Here is a 13,257-nt window from a genome sequence, read left to right on the forward strand (position 1 = left end):
AGGGCCCGAGCCTTCGGCTGCTGTCGTGCAATGCCAGATCCGTGGTAAATAAAGCCCCCCTCATTTGCGATCTTATTCAGGAGGGGGGAGCGGACCTGGCAGGTATTACGGAGACCTGGTTGGGCCATGAGGGGGGGGTTCCCCTCGTGGATATGTGCCCACCAGGTTTCCGAGCATTCCATCAGCCGAGAGCTCAGGGCAGGGGCGGGGGGGGTGGCGGTTATTATAAAGGAAAGTCTTGATCCGAGGGAGACCACTGTTCCACAGATAGCCGGATGTGAGTCCCTTTTTGTGAGGTGGGGTCGTGGAGTACAGATGGGCTTGTTGATCACGTACCTGGCTCCCTGCCGCGTGGCAACGGCCCTGCTCGAGCTGCTCAACGTCATAGCTGAGGTGGCGGTTGGTACCCCCAGACTTCTAGTCATGGGGGATTTCAACCTGCCGTCTATCGGCGAAACGTCTGAGGTGGCTCGAGAGTTCATGGCTTCCATGACGGCCATGGACCTTACTCAGTTAATTCATGACCCCACTCACACGGGTGGACACACTCTGGACTTAGTTTTTGTCTCTGGTCAGTGGTTGAGTGGCCTTGATACAGGGGATATAGTCATCGAACCCTTGTCATGGTCTGACCACTCGCTCCTTCGACTGGACTTTCTAACCGCTGCACCCCGCCGCAGGGAGGCGGGACCGACCAGGTGGTTCCGCCCCAGGCGCCTGATGGACCCTGATAGGTTCCAGATGGAGCTTGGGCCATTTCCTGAGACTCTGGCTCATGACTCGACTGAGGACCTGGTGGCCGCCTGGGATAGTGCGGCTGCCGGGGCCTTGGACCGTGTCGTGCCTTTGCGGCCTCTGACCCGGCACCGAACTCACCTAGCTCCTTGGTTTTCCGAGGAGCTCAGGGAGATGAAGCGCCGGAAAAGACGCCTGGAGAGTAGTTGGAGGACCAGTCGCTCCGAATCCGACCGAACACTGGTGAGGTCTCATATTAAGACCTACCTAGTGGCGATAAAAGCGGCGAAATCTAGTTATTTTGCCGCTCTTATCGCGTCATCAGATAATCGCCCGGCCGCCCTGTTCAGGGTGACCCGCTCCCTCCTCCATCTGGAAGCGCGGGATGACCCCTTGCAGGGCCGAGCCGAGGATTTTGTGCAGTATCTGTATGACAAAATCGCTCAGATTCGGGAAGGACTGGCCTCTGACTGGGTATGTCCGGATGGGATGACTGAGGCAGGTCTTGAGAGTGTTATCTGGGGGGAGTTCGATCCTGTGGCTCCCGAGGACATGGACAGGGTCCTGGGACGGCTGAACGCGACCACATGTTTATTGGACCCGTGTCCCTCCTGGTTGGTTCTGGCTTCCCGGGAGGTGACACGAGGCTGGCTCCAGAAGATCGTTAACGCTTCTTTGAGTGAGGGGGTCCTGCCGGCCGCTTTGAAAGAAGCGGTTGTGAGGCCCCTCCTCAAGAAGCCCTCTCTGGATCCGGCTGTTTTGGCTAACTATCGTCCAGTCTCCAACCTTCGCTTTGTTGCGAAGGTTGTTGAGAGTGTGGTGGCGCAACAGCTTCCCCGGTACCTGGATGAAGCTGTCTATCTAGACCCGCTCCAGTCCGGCTTCCGGCCTGGGCACAGCACGGAAACGGCATTGGTCGCGTTGGTGGATGATCTCTGGAGGGCTCGGGATAGGGGTTGCTCCTCTATCCTGGTCCTGTTAGACCTCTCAGCGGCTTTTGATACCATCGACCATGGTATCATGTTGCACCGGTTGGCGGGGTTGGGGGTGGGGGGCACCGTTCTGCGGTGGTTCTCCTCCTACCTCTCTGACCGGTCGCAATCTGTGTTGACGGGGGGGCAGCGGTCGACCCCGAGGCACCTTGCTTGTGGGGTGCCACAAGGGTCGGTCCTCTCGCCCCTTCTGTTCAACATTTATGTAAAGCCGCTGGGTGAGATCATCCGTGGCTTTGGGGTGGAGTTCCATCAGTACGCTGATGACACCCAGCTGTACATCTCCACCCCAGGCCACCCCAACGATGCCCTTGAAGTGATGTCCCAGTGCCTGGAGGCCGTGCGGGCCTGGATGGGGAGAAACAGGCTCCGACTCAACCCCTCCAAGACCGAGTGGCTGTGGCTTCCAGCGTCCCGATATAGCCAGCTGACGCCATCGCTGGCTATTGGGGGCGAATCACTCGCCCCCACGGAGAGGGCTCGCAACTTGGGCGTCCTCCTGGACGCACGGCTGTCTTTAGAAGATCATTTGACGGCCGTGGCCAGGGGGGCTTTTTATCAGGTTCGCCTGATACGCCAGCTGCGCCCCTTTCTAGATCGGGACTCTCTACGCACAGTCACTCAGGCACTAGTCATTTCCCGCCTGGACTACTGCAACGCTCTCTACATGGGGCTCCCCCTGGGGTGCACCCGGAGGCTCCAGCTGGTCCAGAACGCGGCCGCGCGGGGGATTATGGGGGCGACGAGGCGCTCCCATGTGACACCTCTCCTGCGCGAGCTGCACTGGCTCCCAGTGGTCTTCCGGGTGCGCTTCAAGGTGTTGGTGACCACCTTTAAAGCGCTCCATGGCTTAGGGCCAGGGTACTTACGAGACCGCCTTCTGCCACCAATAGCCTCCCACCGGCCAGTACGCTCGCACAGAGTGGGCCTCCTCAGGGTCCCGTCCGCCAGACAATGTCGGCTGGCGACCCCCAGGGGGAGAGCCTTCTCTGTGGCGGCGCCCACCCTCTGGAACAACCTTCCCCCAGAGTTACGTATAATAACAGACCTCCGGATTTTTCGTCGGGCCCTGAAAACCTATTTATTTCAACAAGCTGGGCTGGCCTGAGTTAAATTTTAAATTGATTTTAAATTGGGTTATCTTAATTTCGGCCAAAACATTTAATTATTTTAATATTGTTCTTAAATTTTGTATGCTTTGTTTTTTATCTTGGCTGTGCACCGCCCTGAGTCCTATTTGGAGAAGGGCGGTATAGAAATTTAATAAATAAATAATAAATAAATAAATAAATAAATAATAGTACCCTCTGAGTCTTCCTAGATTTAGCGTCAAGTTCTAGTGTAAGGATTTTTGTTTTCTTCTGTGGCTTTTCTTCATTGAAGAACCCAATAAGCAATAGTGTCTGGAAAACTTAAAATATGAAAGTAACTTTTAGGTTGATGATTTGATTAGATTTACTGTCTGGTTCAATCAACTTATTTCTAATACTGATGGAGTTAGGACCCCAAATGGAGCTAAAGATAATGGTCTATCTTCACCCAGTCCTGGATGCCCAACTTCTTTCAAACTTAGTTACCCTTGACCTTTAGAGTAGAAAGATGGGAGCCAGCTGAAACTAAAACATGTGAAGGTTAATTAACTAAATATAAGGAATATGATGCCTCCCCATGTATGTCGTCATCATCATTCTATAAATTTCATGGCAAATTCTGGAGGAGTTCTGAGGGCCACAGCCAAGGCTTCCCAAAAATTTCCACAGGACAACACAAGACTACTACTACAATAAAATACCTGGTGGGACTTTTTATTCAGTAATTAATCAACATTAAAACTCTGGCCACAAGCATGATTGAACATGGCAACAAATCAGCAAGGGCAGCGTTGGTGTTTATGTAGGCCAACGAGGTTTGAACACAAGGGGTCTTACAAACCAGACAGAAACAAGCAGGTGGAAATAGGGAGGGAGGGGTGAGAGGCAGCATCAATGAAGGAGGAATATTAAGGCAGTTGGAAGTTGGGTGGGGGGAGTTGGAGATTTGTTTAAGCCACAATTTTTTAAAAAAAAAGCCAAGATGTGAGAAGGATGAGGATGGTGATACCTAGCTCTGGCTTTGGAGGGAAGTAGGAACTAGCCATCAGTGAAAAACCATCTCCTTAGCTGAAAAGACCTTTCCATCAGGGCACTGAGAAGGTCAGTGAAGAGAAAAGCGGCCGTCCCCTGCACACACTTTATAGAACATAATTGGGATTTGGGGATCCCAGTCCAAGGTTATCCCCCTTCTTTCCCAGTATTTTGGGGTCACAGGTAGGACAGAGGCAGGAAAGAACACAAGGTGTCACTCACAGTCCATTGACATTCAAAGGGAGGGGCTCCCCAGTGTTTCTTTTCACAGAAACCGATTCTCATTATTCAGAGAGATACCGAAGCCTCTGGGTGCCCCCACTCATACTCCGTCTCCCTCCCACCCCTTCTCCTTCTGTCCGCTTGACTCGCTGCAGCTCGTCCCCACTCTCCCCACCAAGACGCTTGACCCGCAGAAGATTGGGGGGTTCGGGGAGGTCTCCTCCATCAAAAATGGCACGACGCAGGCGTCGGGGAGCCAGTGGGAGGCGCTGTGAAGGCAGGTTGCTTGCTCCTGACAGGATCCTGCCAATCAGATACCTGAAAAGGACAGAGAAAGATAGAATTGGGGGTTTACCACTTACCACACCACCATTTTAATCTGCAAGCACCTTTTGCAGGAAACAGACTCAGGTATTGATTTGCAGACTCAGTTCATACTAAGCTATGATTTATTAAACATGGTTTTTATTAAAAGGGCTATGATGGCTGGGCTCCTGCATATTCTTAAACCATGGCTTACAAACTACAACAGCCACGTTCACACTTCATTCTGAGCCAAGCCAAACTCTTAACGCATTAGAAGGTTTCCCACCTCCATTTCAAAAGCTGTTACAATTCCCCATGTAAAAGAAGACACAGGTCCCAACTCTTCCCTTCCCAAGAACAGAATCTAGGAAAATCTATATGTACACTGAGGATTGGGGGCGTAGATCCTTTTCCTGTTAAGCTGATGCATTCAGATAGAGAACTGAACATGGGATCGCTGGGCACCAAGCCTTCCCTTCTCCAAATCACACTGGTGACATCAGTGAAGAGGCATCTCTCCATTAGTATAGTGTGGTTATCTGCAATGTAGCTGGAGCTTAATAATGGAGAGGACCAGCATGGGTGGAAATGTCTGAATGTGTGCAAAGGGCCAAACTGGCCAGCTTTTCAGTGATACCTTTATTGTGGGCTGAAATTGAGAGGGGCTGCTCCCTGCAGTTCCTACAGTCAGTTGGACCCATGAACCCACTGCCCAAGCCTGATTTTTCTCTGGAGAGATTGTTACACTTCTCATGTGTAGTCTTTTCCAATTTAGGGAGCTCCAAAAGCATAAGAAGACCAGTTGTATTGGACCAGCTCTCACAAAACATGGCTTGTGCCTTAATTGCAGCTCTTGCCATCTTTTTGCCCCAGGAGGTCTCACAGAATCTTTTGCTGCATAGAAAATCATGGGACAAAGGCTTCCTAAACTAACCCAGACAGGAGATTTAGCCGTCAAAAGCAAAACGTCACAGGTCTAAGCAAAAAATAATAAACCTGAATGCAATCATAACTGAATGAATCTAATTTTTTAATGTTGTATGCTGTCCGGAGTCACTGGGCATGAGTTGGGCAGCTGTATAAATGTTTAATAAACAAACAAACAAACAAATATATCCTATTGGTTCAAAGTACCTTTCTATTGATGAAATAATGATCATAATTATTATTATTATCAGGAAAATTTTCAAAGAATGCAGGGCGTGAGAAGAATTACAATAGTGCTCCTTTCTTCCCTCTGCAGCAACTCCCTCTCTTAAACATTTATTCCAGAGTGTGGATGGTTCTCAGTGCAGGAGGAGGAGCTGCAAATCTGAAAAATTTCTCTTTCGTGTTATTTATGCTTCCTTTGTGAACTACTCCCTGAAAGATTATCAAACAACCATTTTGTTTTCTTTTAAAAAGTTTGATTCAATTAAAGTACAAGAGTGGCCTGATTTTACTCAACAGCGAAAAATGAATTGACACAGGCTCAGAGGCACATCCCACTCTATGTTCTACAGCTCAATGGCTGCAATCTGAACATTTGAGAGTTAAATCCTTATTCAAAGCAAACCCTGATTTTTTTTTTCATCTCTGGCTACCTCAGCATCTCGGGGTCCACCTCTCCAGCAGCTTCCTCCTCTGCGCCCAGCTCTTCTTGGGGTTCGAATCCTCCTTCGGGGGCCCAATAACGATTCGGCAGCGCTCTGGGTGGAGAGGAGCCACCTGCCAAGCCAGTCTCATCGTATTCAGGGTACAAGGTTGCCCCCTTGGCTTCATCCCACAGCCTCAGCAGATTTGCCAGGTAGACAGATTCCTGGTCTCGGCGATGCCCATCCTGAAGGAGGCGCTGCAAAGCACGTGCCAGGTGCTTGTCTGGCTGGAACTGGTTGCTAGGTGGGGACACCACTCTTTCAAGGGCCTGGGCCATTCGCTCATCAGCCAGCTGGTTCCCGGAAGAAGCCAACGCTCGTTCCAAGGCCTGGGCAAAGTGATCATCTTGTAGCTGGTTACCTGGAGTCGACAGGGCCCTTTCAAGGGCAGCCAGCTGAACCAGTTCCGGGTAATACACTTCATTGGCCAAGGCGGTCTCCACAGCCTCATATGGTGCCCCCTGAAGCTCACGGCGCAACCGCCGGACCCCCCCTGACAGGTTGTGATTCATCCCTCCATGGGAGCTGCCTGTGGTGGGCAGAGGCTGCAAGAAACAGGGAAGATGATTGACAGGAAGTGAATAAATATGGACAGACAGTAATCAGGCTGGGGCCAGGCAGGGAGGGAAATAATTAGATCATTCCTGCTGTGGACTTGGAGCTGGGTCTTTGGCAATGGATTCACTACACATCAATATAAAACAACAGAAAACACCCCCATCAAAGTATAAGTAGCTCAGCACACAAGAAGTTTAATTAAAAATAAAGGTAAGCTTCAATCTGATCATAGGAAAGCACTTTTAAATCTTATTGATTTCACCAGAGAAGAGCATTTAACTTGCTTGTTAAAATAAATTGGTATTTTTATCTTTGTTATATATACACATGAATTTTAATTCTATCCTTCTCCAGGGAGCTTAGAACGGCATGAGATTCCGCTGTTATTTTATTCTCTTGAAGTAGGTTAGACCGTGAGCTAGCAGTTGGACCCTAGCAGGAGGACTTGCAAGTAATCACTGGAAAATGGAACCACATTTATTTAATTTTAAATGAATAAATAGAAGGATGGCTGCATGGATGAATAAAATCATTGATATACAGACACCTCAAGATCAATCTCATCCCCCCCCGATGCATAATAGATAATAGTTGGCTTATTCTAACATTTGTAGTGACATACAATCACAGAAATGACTTCACATAGTAACATAGTCACAGAAATACAAAACAGAAGCTATTTTTCAATGCTTTTGTTTCTCTCTCAAATGCCAAAGCATTGAGGAGAAAGGAGTTTCTATTTGTGCCACTGAAAATAACAGTAAGTATTTCTATGGCAAAAGTTAATTTTTGTTAATTAATTAATTAATTTATTTATTTATTAGTCCAATTTATATGCCGCCCTTCTCCGTAGACTCAGGGCGGCTTACAATGCATTATAGCAATAGCCTGCATACTTTTTTGTATATACCTGCTTATTAGGGCTTTCGCCACCCCCCCCCCAAGCGGTGTTGTTCTATACAAAGTTGGCTTATTGCCCCCACAATCCGGGTCCTCAATTTACCTACCTCGAAAGGATGGAAGGCTGAGTCAACCTTGAGCCTGGTGAGATTCGAACTTGCACTAATTGGAGGCAGCTGGCAGCTAAGTGCTAACACTTAACAGCACTTTAGTCCGCTGAACCACAGAGGCTCTTTTAATCATTTTTAATTGGTCATTGTAATGAAGACTGACTGTCACTGACTGAGGTGCATTGTCTATTTATCATACATTTTATCAGCAACCCTATAACTGAAGTTCTGTTGATGTTATCAAGACTTTAAAAATACAAATACAGTAAGAGAGAGAAACAGAGAGAAACAGAGAAAGAGAGAGAGACAGAGCTTAATCTTATTAACTATTTGTTCTCTCTCTACATACACATACAACACATGCCCACAAACACATGTAAACTACAGTATGTTGAAACATATAAGCCTGATTCCACTCAAACTATATCAGTACGATTCTATGAAAAACAGACGCTCCTCTCAGCATCTTTATTATTGTAATTCCCATTCATCATTCCTATCATCTTCCTTTCTATATTCAGTAGCCCACTTTTCTGTAGAGTAAGTCTGATTAGATTCTTCGAAAGTTATGACAAACCCTCCAGACCTTTGAAAATAAAAGAAACGTCCTGCTCCATTTAGCTATTTGTAGCTAAACAGCTACCAGTTTTTAAAATGAGAAAAATTAACCTGAGTCTCAGCACAGCAGGGATGAAGAGAACGAAAATCAGGGCAGAAAGCATCTGGGAGAATGGGGAAGGAAGTTCTTTTCCCAAAAAAAGACAGTCAGGCATCTCTGCAGAGAACTATATAGAAATCTGTGAGGACACCAAAGAGACACTGCAGTCCTCCTGCAGGGTTAGTCACACACCCACCGGCAGGAGGGAAATTAGGAAATCTTGGGTAAATCAACGCATCAAAGAATTGCATGGTTAAATCAAACCATGACCTTTCAGGTTAATAATCAGCCCTCCACACATCAAGCTGATGTTTTGCTACCGCTCAGCATCCTACTTAGCTCTGCCTTTGCTTTCAGCCGCCCTGATCCCCCCCACCCCCCAGGCAATGATGAATCAGTCATGACGCCAGGAGCAGGGATGGTGGCAAGGGACTTGGTGCTTACATAAAGCATCCATGACGGCATCGCGGAACATGTCTTCTTGCTCTTCCATCACACATATGTATTCCATGCTGCACCTTTCATTTAAAACAACAGGCACCTTTCTGTGAGCACACCTGGACACCTTACCCTTATCAGGGAAACATAGGCACCCATAGGTGTCAGGACACAATGCTTTTTACATAGTCACTTGTCACGCCCCTTCTATAAAAGTCAGATCTATTCACATTTTGCACCCTTTGTCACTTGTTGAGATGAGCAACTATAGAAATCAAACACATTAATAAATAAAGGCTCACCCTTTTTTTGCACACATAGAGTGCTTTGCACCATTCTTTTGCAAACACCCCCCCCTACACACACACACACAATTCAGTCCTGGGCACAGCCACACAGACAATTTGCAAACCTTGCTTATCCTCCCACCCACAAGTACCCCACACTCAGCAGTCCTGTGAAACATAACACAACTGCTTCCCGTAGGCACATGTGTGAATCACTTGCACAACAGTGACTTCGCTGGGTAGGTGGGTGAAAAATAGACATGCATGATTCACGGTGCTTTATACTTTCCTACGACAAATGTCCATGCACGCACGCACGCACACACTCTCATACACACAGAAGTGCAGCCAGATGTCCTTTGCAGTTTGAAATTGCTGGAAGAAGGGTCTTGTATGTAGACTGGCACCTGGTCTTCCATAATTCCTGCTTCCTCTGAAAAATCAGGACTTCAGTCAACCCATCACAACACACAAGTGTCCCTTGGTTGAGACTTCTGATGAGCCCAGCTCTGAATTGGGGACTCGGCGGTTTACAGACGGTCAAGCGTTGCTCCACTTTATTTCGCTACCGTTGATTCCCCCAGAATCCCCCAGATCAAATCCTGGCAATCTGGACAGAGGCGTGTTAAGAGAAGCAGGAATACAGATGCGCCACAAAGAGGCTGACAGACGACTCAAGTAAGGAAGCCAAGCCACAAACTAGGGATGACTACTAACCACCCCACCCCCCCCAAAAAAATGATGGAGAGAAACAAAAGAGAAATCACCCGTTAGCCTACCACCAAAGTATGGGCTAACCAATTTCCCCCCTCTATCTTCGGCTCCCTTGATCGCAGATATGCATCGCTCGGGGCAATCGCGTTTCGCACGGCCAGCCTGCGTGTCGGACTCAGTCAACGCGTTGGAATTCGCATCTCCTACCTTGGCGGCTCCGAGGCTCGAAAGCAGCGCGAGCAGCAGCGCCGGGCCCATCGCTCCCGAGTCCCTTCGGGAGATAGAGGCTGCCCGGATGGCGGCGGCGGCGACAGCAAGCGAACGACGGAGCCGAGCGCGGTCTGCAACCAGCCCAGAGGACAGCGCTAGTCAGAGCCAGCAGCTCCACCCAATCGCCCCGCCCCGCCGACTTTGGCTCCGCCCACATCCATTACTCAGTTTCCCCAGCAGCGGGCAGGCAGATGGGGGATGGGGGGGGAAAGGTAAGGAGACGGGTGGTGGTCCCTATCTTTCCCTTGGAATCCGCGAAGAGCACTTCTGAGCTCATGCAGAGTGCACTCCTTTCCCATTGGACAATCTGCCTTGAGGCCTTTTCCCTGCTGGGAACATCTGGAAAGCACTGTTCCTGAGCACGTGCAGAGTGCACTCCTTTCCTACTGAACAGTCTGGCGTGGGTGGCTGCTTGAGAGACAGTGAGTCCCAGGATTATATGCTCTCTCTGGCTTTTGAACTTCCTGGGGCCCCGAAAGAGTATCCTGATTGGTTGTCAGACTCCCAGGGGTGGGGGTCTTAGCTAGCCTTGCTGGCTGATGCAATCTTCCCAGGTGCCACGTGGTGAGTTTCTGTCGAGTTTCTGTCGCTAGATGGGTCCCATTGTGTTGCAGATGATGGTCCATTGACAAAGATTGAGTTTCTGCCTCTGGCCCATTAACAAAAGGGTGGGGGCAGGAAGATGGGAACTGCTTTGTCTTTAAAACATGCTTCTCCATTTCTCATCCAGGGAAACACAATATTCTGCCTTTTTAATATTTCCTAAAATATTTCATTCTTCTAGGAAAGGGGTGGGTGCTAACTTCCTACATTGACATTTGCCTGGTTGGGTGGGATGGACCAGAAAAATTAAAATGATATTCTTTGAAGTATGAAAGACTTTCTGCAAAGTAGTATTTCTTTTGGCTTCTTCACAAAGGAAAGGGATATATTTTTTTTAATTTTTAATTTTAATTTTAAGAAATTTCTAAAGAGAAATTCTACTGAGTAACCATTTGGTTGCTATTATTTATTGCACTTATAGCAACGGTAATATTTTCTGCAAAAAAAAAGTTGAGGAAATGCAGAGTTCTCTCCCAATCCACACTCATCTTAAGCTAAGAAATTAAGACAGACCAAGACTACCCAATGAACTTTATAAATCAGGGGTCTCCAACCTTGGCAACTTTAAGACTTGTGGCCTTCAACTCCCAGAATTCCTCAGCAAAGCTGGCTGAGGAAGTCTGGGAGTTGAAGTCCACAAGTCTTAAAAGTTGCCAAGGTTGGAGTCCCCTATTATAAAGGAGAGGAGGCTTGAATCTGTGTTCCTTATTCTCCTCCATCCTTGTACTCTAACCATGACACTATTAAAAGCCAGTAGTTGTAATGGTTGAAATTTAACTTATAAAAGCACATTTTCGTGCCTTCTTCCAGTGGTGGGTTGCTACCAGTTCGCACTGGATCAGGTGAACTGGTAGCAGCGGCTGTAGGCTCCGCCCACCCGCCCGGACGCTTCTGCGCATGCATAGAAACATTGCATGTGTGCATGAGTGCATGCGCGCCCACGAGCAAACTGGTAGCGACGGATTTTGAAACCAGCCCCTGCCTTCTTCCTTCTCAAGAAGTTAAATGATTGCTGTGCATCTCAAATGGGGAACTTGTGAACTCCAGATATGGCTGAATCAACATTCCCAGCAGCTTCACCTCCCTTGAGAAATAGGAATTTGAATTGTTGTTTAGCAATAGGTTGAAGATCATCCAGTCCCTATTTGGATTTAAGCCATGGCACTAAAATGTAAGTCTTTTACATACATATAAGTCCTGCTTCCACTTTCCACCTTAAATTGTTCAGCCAATGGTATCTTTCTGCAATTGAGCTAGGTTAGTTCTTTCATTCGTTTGTTCATTCATTCATTCATTCATTCATTCATTCATTCATTCTACCCCTTGGGTACCAAAAATTGGACAGTTCAAAATTGGACAAGTAAAAAGAATGGAAAACTAGAGAAAAGATATAATAAATGATGGAGTAATGGATGGTAAAGATGACAAAACTGACCAGAATGAAAAAGGAACACACACACAACTCAAAGGGATTTTAATTATTTTCACCAAAGGTCTTCAAAGCCTTCTGGAAGGGTGTGGTCCACCCTGATCTTGGGGGGAACCTCATTCCAGAAGGCAGGGACTGCAACAAAAAAAGACACACTTCCGTTGTCTCATTTGATAGCATTGTTTAATCAAAGGAACCCAGTTCAAATTGGGTGGGCATATACTATGGGAGACAGGAGGTCCCTCCTAAAGCAGGCCCTATGTCATCAAAGATCCAGGAAATGACTTTTATTTCACATTGTGTTAGAGCACACTCTATTTTACCGACATAGGATGGATCCAAAATTCTCTCCATCTCTCTTGATGATAGGTAGGGCTTGTTTTGTTTTGTTTTTTAATTTGGAAAATCTTTTTCCACCTACATAAAAAAAAGAGAAACAGAGCATGAAAGAAAACTGACTCTCCCATCCTGTGTCCTACAGTATTTCTAAACACAGAATGTTGAAATTATTCCATTAATATTGGTATTAATTGGTTCCCCATTTTATACGTTGGTTCAGAGGCTCTTGCAATTCCCCATATTGGGGGGGGGGGATTCAGTTCATGCTACAGTTATTTCTTATGTTGTTCCATAGGCAAGCCTGATGATAATCTCTCCTTTCAATATGTTGCTAAATAAAGAATATTTATAAATGAGCGCCTAATAACCGAAAAGTGAGCAGCTTGTAGATTTTCGGTTTCCAAATTAAGATCACTTACTTGATTACATCAAAGGTGCTTAGTCTTAATGTAGATCAGTGCCTTCCAAATATATTCCCCTAATTCTGCCTTTATTTCACTAAGAATTGTAGCCAATACAATTGTGCTGCCCTTCAGATGTGATAAGCATCGGTAACCATAATCTCCCGGTAATACTGGTGACGTTGGCCAGAATTGATGCAACCTATACTCTAGCACATCTGAAGGGCATCAGCTCGAGAAAACTGGATTGAAATATCAAAGCATTCATGTTTAAACCACTGCTCGGTTTGCCATAAAAAGTAATCTTTGAATCTGCTGATTTCATTTCCATTTGTGGTTAGTTTTCTGATTGCTGTAAATGGATGTTGCTGTATGGATCACAGAGAAAACAAGAAATAGGAGACAGTAATTGACAACCTATTCATTCTGCCTGAATCACCCAATTTCAGTACAAAATGAAAGCAGGATCACCACCTGCTTTGGAAAAAGAAATATAAGGCTTTGCTCCTTATTTTACCAGGATGTACAAGCTTTCATG

General features: G+C 46.9%; 1 protein-coding gene across 1 annotated transcript; it reads right to left on the reverse strand.

The window, feature by feature from the left end:
• Window positions 1-3,527: 3,527 nt before the first annotated feature.
• Window positions 3,528-9,966, reverse strand: PCSK1N (proprotein convertase subtilisin/kexin type 1 inhibitor). Its single transcript, XM_070935136.1, has 3 exons — window positions 9,885-9,966; window positions 5,962-6,557; window positions 3,528-4,390 (listed from the first exon to the last, which is right to left on the reverse strand). The coding sequence occupies exons 1-3, from the start codon at window positions 9,933-9,935 to the stop codon at window positions 4,135-4,137; spliced, it is 903 nt and encodes a 300-aa protein (XP_070791237.1). The 5' UTR covers window positions 9,936-9,966; the 3' UTR covers window positions 3,528-4,134.
• Window positions 9,967-13,257: the final 3,291 nt, after the last annotated feature.

This window comes from Pituophis catenifer, unplaced genomic scaffold, assembly GCF_029215685.1.
Source record: "Pituophis catenifer annectens isolate HBS135680 unplaced genomic scaffold, rPitCat1.0.hap2 SCAF_2, whole genome shotgun sequence".
Taxonomy (NCBI): Eukaryota; Metazoa; Chordata; class Lepidosauria; order Squamata; family Colubridae; genus Pituophis; species Pituophis catenifer.

Excerpts from the sequence above, each read along its gene's own strand:
- PCSK1N (XM_070935136.1), bottom strand. The coding sequence starts at position 9,935 with ATGGGCCCGGCGCTGCTGCTCGCGCTGCTTTCGAGCCTCGGAGCCGCC. Across the intron at positions 6,558-9,884 it reads CGAGCCTCGGAGCCGCCAAG|CCTCTGCCCACCACAGGCAG; the intron begins GTAGGAGATGCG and ends TGTTTCTTGCAG. Across the intron at positions 4,391-5,961 it reads GTGGACCCCGAGATGCTGAG|GTATCTGATTGGCAGGATCC; the intron begins GTAGCCAGAGAT and ends TGTCCTTTTCAG.